Source organism: Cupressus sempervirens, chromosome 5 (assembly GCF_028749045.1).
Source record: "Cupressus sempervirens isolate cs-2001-9-10 chromosome 5, ASM2874904v1, whole genome shotgun sequence".
NCBI lineage: Eukaryota > Viridiplantae > Streptophyta > Pinopsida > Cupressales > Cupressaceae > Cupressus > Cupressus sempervirens.
This window is the reverse complement of record NC_143122.1, coordinates 1,019,006,987-1,019,019,833: the sequence shown is the minus strand read 5'-3', so window position 1 is coordinate 1,019,019,833 and position 12,847 is coordinate 1,019,006,987. Positions and strand designations below refer to the sequence as shown.

The window sequence follows — 12,847 nt, the reverse complement described above, 5'->3', positions numbered from 1 at the left end:
TTGAGCAGTTGCATTTATGTTTCCACACATTGAAGTTTGTTTTTGAGCTTTATGTTTCAACTTACTGTACTGAGCCAGAATTCAACATCTCAGGGTTGGCCAGTTGTTCAACCTGATATTTTGATTTCAACACCAGGTGCACTTCTTAACAGCCTTTTAGCTTTCGATCCAAGGAAACTGCGCCGCGCAGTATTTACAAGGGATGTAAAATATGTGGTATTTTCCTCTTTCATCTTCTTCATTCCAATTCAATTATGATCATGGGCCTTTTGATCCCTTCAACAATGCTGATACTGTTCTTGCAGATTAGACCATCGAAATGAAGTAAAAATGCTTGAAATTTCAGTATCACTGTTAAAAAACTGAATTGGAAATTGGTGTTTTAAATGTTTGTAATCACTACTAAACACAATTTGTTCACCAGAAAATAAAGTTATTTCTTCCCTCAGATTGTAACAATCCTAGTCATCGGCTCTAATTTTCATCCTTACATTTAAAAGGGCAGGTATTTGATGAGGCAGATATGCTTTTGTGTGGAAGTTTCCAAAATCAAATTTTGCGCTTGATAAATATGTTCCGCTTTCAAGAGAAGCAACTTTCAAAAGAAGCGAGGTCAGAAATTGACAATTCAGTTGAAACAGATTCCATGTCTTGGATAGATGTCAAGCCAGAAGAAGGTGAAGAACAGTTATCTTCTGATCCAGATGCAGAAACTCAAGGTTTAGATGATGACTCCGATAGTGAAGATGAGCCAATAGAAGAGAAAGTTACAGCACAAGAAGATAAAATTGAGGGTTCTAATAAGAAAAAAGACTGGTCATGGTCAAGAAAAATTTACAATCGAAGTAAGCAATATATATTTGTTGCTGCCACTCTACCTGAAAGTGGCAAGAAAACTGCAGGAGGTACGTTAAGACGTCTCTTTCCAGAAGCCACTTGGGTTAGTGGGAACTTTCTTCATCAGCATAATCCAAGGTTAGCATTATTTTTAACAAGATAGTTACAGTTTTATTTTACAAGAAAGGCATTGCTTCTTAGGCAAGTATAGCCTAATTTGGCGTCATATTACTCAGATAGGTCCAAATACAAATTGAACTTAAATTAGCAACTGTTAAAATTTAAAGAAAATTTGAGGAAGATTCCTAAAACATTTCTTGCATGGCCTTTATTATTATTTGAAGTCCTTGTTAAGGTATTAAAAGTCTGGCTAGATAACCCTCCCTATTCTATGGATATTATTAATGTCCTGAAAGATTTATGGTTCCCAAGGCTGTATTAATTGGTGATCCTTTCTGCACATCAAAGACAGTCAGAAAGTACGTGATATATAGGATAACGGATTACAGGTTTGAATAGTTTTGTCATAGAAGCAAGAAACATTTTTGAAACAAAATACAACACATTTGAATAGCTCATTTTCTGTAGCAATTAAGAAATGCTGTCAAATTGGCAAAAAATTGTTGAACACTCCTGTTTCCCAAAGAATATTTGTGTGGATGCAAAAAATGTATAAATATGAAAAACTCTAAATTTGGGGAAACTTGGAAAAGGAAAACATGAAAAACAATGGTTGTTTTCTTAATTTCTTATATTATCTTTCTGCAATTGTCATGTTTTTCTGGCTTCTCATTTTAAACCAATCAATTGAAAAATATTTGAACTCCATAACGGCAATGATTGAGAACTACAAATATAAATGGAAGTTACTAAAACTAACTGATTGACTAACTGACTTACAAAATAGAAAGCTTATAACTAAGCTAAATAAATGACTTAAATGACCAATATAAGCTAAATATTACTATATTACTTTAATACCCTTTCTTAGTAGTCATCCTACTATGTACAACATCTGTTCCAAAAGTTTACAACCAGCCGATACAACCCAAGGTCTTTGGTGCCAGCCACAATGGTTTTCTTTTGGCTATTGAATCTTTGAGTGCTCTCGAGTCTCCAATATGATGTTGGGTAATGAAGCCATCCCTTGTTTTATCTAGATACATGGAAAATGAGATAAAACTCAGCTTACCAAATACTTCTGATTTTGTTGTTAAAAAATTTGCAATAAAAAAAAACCCACCATTTGTTTTCAAAGATCATACAAAAATTTTGAATGCTCGAAAATTGCTTTATACCTTTATAGTTTGGAAAATCCACAATTTACCTAAAAGTCGTCAAATGAACTAAAGAAAACCCCTCCATTGCTTTAGAAAAACAGCAGCACCTGTGTTTTTGTAAAATGTTTTGCACAAAAGCTCCAGTTTTCTTTTGCAGGAATGCTATTCACCCCAGAACTCCTAGGCACGACCCAAAAACCGCTGCAAGAAATCACAAATTTACCAAAAAATTGTTAAAAAAACTGCTGCAAGAAATCACAAATTTACCAAAAAATTGTAAAAAAAAACTGCTGCAAAACAGCTTCACAAGTTTGTAAAAATTTCAACCCAAAAACTGAGAAGAACCTAAGCTTAGAGTTCTCAAAAATGACCCTTGTGTCAATAACATTATTTAGTCAAAATGATGTCATTGGAAGAAGTGATCTTGGGATACCCTAAGATTGTTTTTACATTTTCAAACGACAGAGACATAATTTTTTGACGTCACCCAAATTTTACTCTCTTGAAAATACTAATTCCCATTCACTATACAGAAATATACTACTGATGAGTTGTGACAGGTTTTACATGTTCATCTCTACAGATCTAAGCAGTGTATACTTGTCTTCAAGCTATTGCAGAGAATAAACATATAAATACAGTTAAAACTTCTGGTCCATGTAGTTGCCAAACTTCTAGAAAATGCAGCATTTTTGATCCATCTAGAGTTGTAAAACATTCTGTAATATGGAGCATAACAAACTAAGAATTAAAATAATGACAATTTTTTTGAAAGTTTTAACATGTGTTAATGAGTGATAAGTTTCAGTTTTATAAGTTAGGATATTAGGTTATTTTGTACATATTTGCAATAAAATTTTGGCTTGGGTACATAGCTGTGAATGTGACTCTGGATCACCGAGTTAGTGAAACACCAAGCTTCATTAAACACCATTGCCAAAGATCCAATACCAACATGAATTAACAATATGTAACCCTGTTTGGTAAAAAAAAATACCCAAATTTTTTCAGATCAACCATACACATGATTTTCGTCTTAAGTCACTTAATAAATGTGCACCTCAAGACATATTTTTGGATTGGAATAATTGTTGGATATTTTCCATGGTAAGTACATGTCCCAATATAATTTTGATATATGCACTCTATACATCTAAGCCAAATTCTTGAAGGAGATGTGGTTTCATGAGGTCTCATGACGTCAATATTTATGGTTTACACAAGTCAAATTAATTGGAGGTTATCCTATATGGACACCTTCATATGACTCAAAGTCACATTCTGTTAAATATAGTGGATCTCTGATAGATAAACAATTACAAAATAATGTTTGTAGATAAGTTCTGAATTAAATTATGCAAAATATAAGTACTTATCTCTAACTGTGACTTGCAGCGAAATCTTTGAGAGTCTTCCTCCTTAAGCAATGGTTAATGTATTGGATCGCTGTATAACAACAGAGGTGGAGATGATAATATTAAATAATACTGATATTTCTCTGCAGATACTCGGATGCCTTGAATTGATGCTTTTCCCTGCGGCAGTGAGCAAGTATATATATAGGCAGTGAAGGGCATGACTCCGAAGGCCACGTAGGGACATGCCTCTTCGGAGGCATGTTAGTTAATAATAACTACCCAAAACAAGTTTATAATCCACCGCCTGATAATACATCAAGGGCCCGATAATAATCAACATATGATAAAGGCAAAGCACGGGGTATGAAACCCGATACAAGCAAGACATTAAAGTCGCTGATAACATGAAGCCCGACCAATATAAGTTGGTCAACAATATGCTTTCTTCACTGTCAATAATTCTGATGCATGACAGAGGAGTAAGCATTAGTACATGTATGTATACATTAATATGGATATATGTACGTATACTTATATCTCCATGGTGCATAGCAGACAGTGGTAGCATAATTCTGATGCTTATATCTCTGTGATGCATGGCAGATAGCAGTAACATAATTCAGATGCTTATATCTCTGTGATGCATAGCAAACAGTGGTAACATAAGAGATTCATGTTTTGCTTCTTTTGACGCTAAACATCAACACTCCCTCTTTAGCTAGGGAGAAGTAAAACATTAATTAAATCAGAGTCATCATATAAGCAACACAATATGAACAGTAAATGATCTCTACTTGCACTTAAGCAATGTCTAGAGACAGCATATAAAATCTCTACTTGCACTTAAGCAATGTCTAGAGATAGCACACATAGTCTCTACTTGCACTTAAGCAATGTCTAGAAAAGCCCAGAAATAATCTCTAAAGTATTTCAGTTTCACTTTAGCAAGAGGCTTGATAAGGATATCAGCCGTTTGATGATTTGTACATATATATTCCAATTGAATGACTTCTCGATTAACCATATCTCTGATGTAATGAAATGAAATTTCAATATGTTTAGAGCGATTGTGAAACACAAGATTAGAAGCAAGCTTAATACAACTTTGATTATCACAATAAATCACAGTGGGCTTCAAAGGTCTTTTCAAGAAATCTGAAAGCAACTTTCGTAGCCATACTGCTTCTCTGGCACCCAAAGAAGATGCAATATACTCGGCTTCAGTAGAACTTAATGCAATTGAAGTTTGTTTCCGACTAGACCAGGAAATCATACTAGATCCAAGACTGAAACAATATCTTGAAGTGCTCTTTCTCTCAATAGAACTCCCAGCCCAATCAGAATTTGAGTATCCAATTAGTTCAAGGTTGACTTTGTCATATTTGATTCCCATTCCAATAGTACCCTTCAGATACCTCAATATGTATTTAGCTGCATGCAAATGTATCTTCTTAGGAGCACACATAAACTGACTCAAGGTGTGTGTTGCATAGCATATGTCTGGACAAGTATTAACCGGATACATCAGGGATCCAATAATTTGTCTGTAGTAAGTAGGATCCACAGCCTTAGATTCATTCATATCATCTTTTAGTTTGTGTAGGTTTATTTCCATAGGGGTAGCAGCCGGTTTACATTCCATCATTCCAAACTTGTTAATATATCAACGGTATATTTTTCCTGATTTAGTATAATACAGTTGTTCAGCTACCAAATTTCTAATCCTAAAAAATAGTGAAGTAACCCTAGGTCCTTCATTTCAAATTTTGTAGTGAGATCTTGCTTACATTTTTCTATAAGATGTTCATCACCTGTAATTAGCAAATCATCAACATATAATACAAGGATAACCATATCATCACCTTCAGTTTTGAAGTATAGATTTGGGTCAGCTTCATTTTTGGCATATCCCAATTTCTGTAGGTGATTATCTATTCTTTCATACCAGGCTCTGGGAGCCTGTTTAAGACCATAACGTGCTTTCTTTAATTTACATACATGAGTCTTGCAATCATAGGTATTGAACCCTTCTAGTTGTTCAATGTAAACTTCTTCTTCAATCTTACCATTGAGAAATGTTGTTTTGACATCCATCTGATGTACTTTCCAACCATTGGATGCTGCAATAGCTAGGATTGTTCTAACTAAAGTATACCTGGCAATAGGGGCAAAGGTTTCTTCATAATCAATACCTTCTTTTTGAAGAAACCTCGGGCTACAAATCTTGCCTTATATTTTTCAATACTACTATTTGTAGCATGTTTAATCTTGAACAACCATTTGGAAGAAACAACTGATTTGTTCTTAGGTCTTGGTACAATGTCTGATACATCATTTTTCAATATAGAGTTATATTCCTCAATCATAGCTTCCTTCCTAGATTGATGTGAAAGTTCTTTTTTAACATTAGTAGGTTCAGATTTTATGAGTTCAGATAGTAGTGCAACATAACATGATTGATTTCTAGTTCTTTTGCTTTCCCGAATTACATCATCTAGTTTAACTTGATTTTCTGCTAACATTTTTCTAGCCCAAAAGGGTCTCTTCTTATTGGTATGGTTGATGTTTTCTGATTCTGTATGATTTGACATGGAAGAGATGTCAGAATTATCCTCCCTCTCAATTTCTGTAGTTTGATCTTCTGAAATGGATTCATCACTATAACTATAAATTTTAAAGGCTGTATCTTCTTCAAATATTACATCTCTGCTAATCTCAATTGTTCTTTGCCCAGGAATGTAGATCATGTACCCTTTTGTAGTTTCACTATAACCAATGAATATTCCCTTTTTCCCAGAAGGTTCCAATTTGGTTCTCTTTTCTTTTGGTATGTGAATATAGACTGGACATCCGAATATTCTCAGGTGGCTTAAATCTGGTTTAACACCTGTAAATACTTCTTTTGGAGTGGTGTTTTCTAATATGGAGTGAAGGCAACGATTTTGAATGTAGACAACAGTATTGGATGCTTCAGCCCAAAAAGAGTAATGAAGATTTTGATCCTGTAACACTCTGGCAGATTCAACAATGGATCTATTTTTTCTTTCAGCTATTCCATTCTGTTGAGGATTATAAGGTACAGAAAACTCTCTCTTAATCCCAACAGAGATATAGAAGTTTTTAAAGATATCAGAAGTGAATTCACCCCCATTGTTAGACCTTAGGGTTTTGATCTTTTGACTCGATTGATTTTCAACTAAAGCTTTAAACTCTTTAAACTTGGATAAAACCTCAGATGACTCCTTTTGTTTTAGAAAATAAATCCATGTTCTCCTAGAGTAATCATCAATGAAAATTACATAGAAAAGACATCCATTAAGGGAGGGGACTGACATAGGACCACAAAGATCTGTATGAATCAATTCAAGAATGAATTTAGATTTATGATCACTTTTGGGAAAGGAATGTTTAGTATTTTTACCTAAGGCACACCTTTTACAAATACTTGAATGATCTGCTTTTAGATTTGGTAGGCCTTTTACAATTTTACCTATAGATGATAAAGCTCTAAAGTTAAGATGACCTAATCTTCTATGCCAGATTTTAGTGGAATTTGACTTATCATTACTAAGGGTTAAGTTTAACTTTGGATTTTGATTATTACAAAGCTTATAAAGACTTCCATCCCTAACTCCAATGGAGATGGCTTTCTTAATAGATGAATTCTTAGTCCAAGATAGAACTCTATCTTCTTGAAATACAATTCTGTACCTTTGATCAACAAGTCCGGAGATGGAGACAAGATTTCTTTTAATCCCTAGCACATATAGTACATTCTTGAGTTGAAGAGTGATTCTAGAATTTAGTTGAATAGAACAAGTACCAATTCCTTTAATAGGGTGAGAGGAATTATCTCCAAATAGTTACTTCTTCTGATTCATGATTTGAGAAGGTTTCAAACTTATCTTTAAATCTAGTGATATGATGAGAAGCTCCACTATCTATGATCCAGGTGTTGTGATTAGTGCTTAACTCGCTTGAGAGAGCTACTAGAAATGCATAATTTTCTTTATCCATTTTCTCATTATTTTCTTCTTTAACTTTTGCTGAAGCTGCTTGGATTTTCTGTTTTTCTGGACATACATAATAGGAGTGACCAAGTTTATCACATTTAAAGCATCTTACTTTGGACCAGTCACATTGTTTGTGAGATTTGTGATTTTTGTTGAAATCCTTCTTGTTATTCTTGAACTTTCTCTTCTTATTTGATTTGGTATATAATGCTTGAAAGTCACCTTCTTGGTTTGAACTTAGACCTCTGAAAGCTAGTCTAGACTCCTCTTGAGTGCATTCATTCTTTAGTTGATCAAATTTTGGAAATTCAAAGCGTGAACTTGAATCTCGTATGAAGGTTTCCCATGATAGAGGAAGACCTCTAAAAGCAATCATGCTTAGTTCCTTATCATCCATTTGACTTTGCACAGTAGCAAGTTGATCTCTTAGTTCAGTGATTCTTAGGAAGTAAGAGGTTATGGATTCTCCATTTTTCATCTTTATGTAAAGTAGATCTTGTTTTAGAGTTAATAATCTACTTGAATTGTTAATTTCAAATGTATTTTGAATGGTGGAGAACATTTCAAATGCAGTTTTAAGATTGGCTATAGATGGAAGTATATGATCCTTTACTGAATCTATGATGATTTTCATTGCCTTATTATTATGCATTTTCCATGTTACTTTCTCGGATTCATTTTCAGGCATGGGTAAATTTGTTTCAATGTAATTTTCTAATTCCATCTCTCTTAGAACTATTAATAGTCTGGTTTTCCAAGATGAGAAGTTTGATGCTCTATCTAGCCAGTCTTCTATTCTTACATAATTCACCATTTTAATGCTTGTTAAGAAAAACTTTTCCTTTAACTTTTGACTTAGTTTTAGAATGAGTATTTTGTAAGAGTTTTCTTATCAGTACAACTTTGATACCATGCTAAATATAGTGGATCTTTGATAGATAAACAATTACAAAATAATGTTTGTAGATAAGTTCTAAATTAAATTATGCAAAATATAAGTACCTATCTCTAACTGTGACTTGTAGCAAATTTTTTGATAGTCTTCCTCCTTCAGCAATGGTTAATGTACTGGATCGCTGTATAACAACAGAGGTGAAGATGATAATACTAAATAATACTGATATTTCTCTACAGGTACTCGGATGCCTTGAATTGATGCTTTTCCCTGTGGCAGTGAGCAAGTATATATATAGGCAGTGAAGGGCATGACTCTGAAGAATCACGTCCCTACGTGGCCCAAGAGCCACGTAGGGACATGCCTCTTCGGAGGCATGTTAGTTAATAATAACTGCCCAAAACAAGTTTATAATCCACCGCCCGATAATACATCAAGGGCCCGATAATAATCAACATATGATAAAGGCAAAGCATGGGGTATGAAACCTAATACAAGCAAGACATTAAAGTTGTTGATAACATGAAGCCCGACCAATATAAGTTGGTCAACAATATGCTTTCTTCACTGTCAATAATTCTGATGCATGATAGAGGTGTAAGCATATGTACATGTATGCATACATTAATATGGATATATGTACATATACCTATATCTCTGTGGTGCATCGCAGACAGTGGTAGCATAATTCTGATGCTTATATCTCTGTGATGCATGGCAGATAGCAGTAACATAATTTAGATGCTTATATCTTTGTGATGCATAGAAAACAATGGTAACATAAGAGATTCATGTTTTGCTTCTTCTGATGCTAAACATCAACAATTCCACGTAGAAGAGCAAGCACAGTCTCCCATTTTGTTCATAGCTACTCAAAATCACCAGAAGAGGCGACATGTTATAATGAAACAATTGCCAAGTGCCGGTTTGAAGCTCGCTAGTGTTTTAATAAAATTACAATTAATAAGTTGGCTAAGGTTTTCAGAAGGTTTTGAAGTTTTCCAAAACACACATTAATTTGGGAAAACAAATGCATTTAGGCAATTGTTCAATAATTTTTTTTGAAAAGTTTCTTGTGTAAACGAGTGAACAAATAAATTGCATTTTAAAATGGCTTATAAAGGTCAAAAGAATACAAAGAAGCCAAATTGAATATATTATCGGTCATATGGAAAAGTTGTTGAAGTTGTCAAAAACTCTGATGCTTTGTGGAGACTCCGTTTAATGGAAAAGTCTGTGTATTTTCTAAAACTACCGATGACATTAATGCTACCACTAACTTGGATGTTATCGCAAAGTTGTGTTTTTGCCAAACTGCTGATGAAATGAAGCTTTCTCTCATCCGCCATTTAACTCGTTTAACAAAAAATCTGATGGAAAATAACGTAACATAGAAGTTATTATAACAACCTACATTATGGCCTTCTAAAAAAGATCCTTGCACTATGAATGCAGGACATTTAGCGGCTTTACAAACATTCAAGCAAATTTCTGTAACTATTGTTTGTCCAGTCTGCATCGAGCACGGTGAAGCACTTCTGTTGGCACTCTAGTGTGTTCTTGTGATATGCATGTAAGCAAATATGGGATTACATGTAAAGTGGTGAAAACAATCTGACAGAGGATGATTAGAAGATTTGCAAGAACAATTGGTTGAGAAGGGTTTAGGAACCTTGAAACAAATAGAACATGCAGGTTGATGCATATATGCACACCTTTAATATAGGTTATGAACATCCATTGTAGAAAAAACACAACAGGTTTTGATTTGAAAATGCTCAAGTTGACATGCATGCAAGATGACTACACACTTGATTGTGTAAAGACTTTTCCTAACTACAGTGGATACCTTGACAATGCCTTGAATATCATTAGCAAAGTGCATGTTGTTCATGCAGTGATTGAAAAAATTGCAAGAAATGCATAAAATAATTTTTAAAAAATGATTTGAGAGATTTTCATGTAAATGCAATTGCTAGATGTATGTCCAATCTCAATGAACCTTGTCATCATCCTCCATACCACACGTGGTGAGGCGAGCCTAATATCAGGTAATGAACATCTTGCAAAGCATATAGGGGAAGGAATCTTTGTCACTTTGAGATGCTGTGATATACATGGATGTAAAATGTGGATACAAAGATAAGCCAAGGCCCATTCTTCCGAAATATTGTAAAGAAATGATGTCTTAAAGATTGAAGTGCTTGTGGATTTGTAAGGAATTATAAGTTATTGTAGAAGCCGAAAGAAACTCTCTAAAGAATGCCATTTCCAGGAGTTAAACTACATTCCATAACCATGCCAAAACCGTTTTTGCTTGTGTCCAAATGTTTAGTATAGTTGGTATCTAGTGGAATGCAATGATTGATGAATTTGTTCATAGGGCTTTTATAAAAGAACTTTCAAACAAATACAATTGGCATCCCAATGCTAAATGAGAACTTTGGTACATAATACGGCACTCCATATGTGCATTTTGGCACAAATATTTGATGAAAAGGCTTTTTGAACCTTCTAAGTAGATTTGGTATACAAAAGCAGGCAACAGACAATGTACAACTATAAACGTCTTCTAAAGACAAATATTAATGAATTTATTCAGATTTTTTAGTTGTTTCTATTATGCATACATGAAATATGAAAGCAATTACAAGGTGTGAAGGATGTAAACCTTTGCCAGATATTGTTTGTAATGTCCCCATTTTTAGCAGGTTCCTATAGTTGGCTTGTTCAGTTCATCATTATGACCCTCGTGAGCTGACAGTAGGATTTGAGGGTCTTAGTTATGTGGTTATAGGCTTTCCAACAACCTATGGTGTGTTTTGGCTCCATTTGAGGGACTTACTATTTATAGTCAACTGTTGGTTCCGATGAGCTTGCTTAAGTTAGAGGAGTAGTGTGATGTTCTCAGTTTTTATTTCGGGCTTCCAGTTTGGGCTCTAAGAACTTAGAGGGAGCGCCTATTTATAGTAAGTCATCCTGTCTTTCATCATTAAGATCACTTTGGTGTTGTCAGATTTCAATTCTAATGCTTCTTCAGTTGTTTTCACAAGACGGGTGAATTATTATTATTATTCATCTAAATACGTTGAGGTTGCTATTTTTGTTGGTGTAGTTGGTTGGTCATCTCAGTATCATAACTCGTTGGAATCGGGACGAAAAATTTAAATCGTGGGAACAAGAAACAGTGGCCTTGCGTGTCAAAATATTAGGTTATGGTAGAAAAGGTCATTTTTGGAGCCAAAAGCAATTAATAAATTATATTAATGATACTTTATTATATTTTAATGTGGTGTAAGTGGAGTTCTTTTGAGAAACTGGTGCCATTTGGAGATTATAAATATAAGGACATTTGATGAGAAAAGCATCTGATTGATTATTTACTTTTCTCTTGTTGTCTTTGTGACACTTGTGAAGTTAATAAATTATATGCCCTTGCTGAAGTTTAAGGGTTTGGGATCTATAGATGAAGTATTGTAGATTCAATTCTGAGATTGCTTGGCAAATTGCGCTAAGCTATACGATTTGTCATTTCTCCTACTATATTAATTGTTGCTAAGGAGAAGTTTAATTTTTCTTGCTGCTGGAGGTTGTTCTGGAATTTGTGAAGGGATTCACCAGAATTGTTATATCAAATTGTGTGTTGGTTAAATTGGAGGTAGTTGAGTGCCAATTTATATTTGTTGCTGGGTGTTATTTTCTATCTACAGTTTGGGAGCAACATTTTCCAAATATGCAATTGTATTTATTTGTTGAAGAATTCTTTGTTGCTGCTCGTCTTCATTTCAGAGGGTTTCAACTTTCAAGGCATGTCTTACCTATAAGTTCATGGATTGTAACTTCTAATTTTTTTTGGGTATTGTTGATTTAGATAATAGGGGATATTTTATCAATTGGGTTGTTGGTATTTTGTGAAAATACTCATTATCTAAGTTGACATTGAAATCAGGAATTTTTCGGCTGTATATTCCCCATGTAATATCTAAATATTTGAGTTGAAATTAATATTGCAAATCTTCTAGTTTTCTACTATATTGTTGTGTGAAAATTGCAAAACCTCAAGAACAAAAAAAAGAGATCAATTCTTCAATACAAATTATTTGAGAGCCGGTCAAGTTATTATAGTGGTATTAGAGCTTGATTGCAAAGTGTTTGACGAAATGTCAAACAATCAAATTCCAAAAGAATTTGGTGTTTGTTGAAGTTATAACCGGTTGGGGGTTATTACAGTGGTATCAGAGTTGTTTCCTGCCATCTTGTGGGGTAGGATTTAAAAAAAATATATTTCAGATCTATTGTTGTTTGTGGAATGACCAACACTCTAGCTTTTTCTAGCCATGGATAGATACCAGAGGCCTAGTAGTTCTAGGAGCTGGCAGAGTAGTGAGGAAGATAGGAAGAAATTAAGTGCCTTGAGGGAGAGTATGGAGAAACGTAAGCTTCATCAGCAAAGGCTAGCAGAGA

General features: G+C 34.1%; 1 protein-coding gene across 5 annotated transcripts in view; it reads left to right on the top strand.

Annotated features, from left to right (window-relative positions):
- The window catches only part of EMB3108 (DEA(D/H)-box RNA helicase family protein), a 242,759-nt gene that overhangs the window by 70,570 nt on the left and 159,342 nt on the right, over positions 1-12,847 (top strand). For all 5 annotated transcript variants that reach the window (XR_016365147.1, XM_089833304.1, XM_089833306.1 and 2 more), the window contains exons 3-4: positions 94-216; positions 506-975. Coding sequence is in view for 4 of the 5 variants with exons in the window: in XM_089833304.1 (XP_089689430.1) it covers positions 94-216; positions 506-975 (593 nt within the window). In the remaining variant the exon portion in view is untranslated. The remainder of the gene's footprint in view (positions 1-93; positions 217-505; positions 976-12,847) is intronic.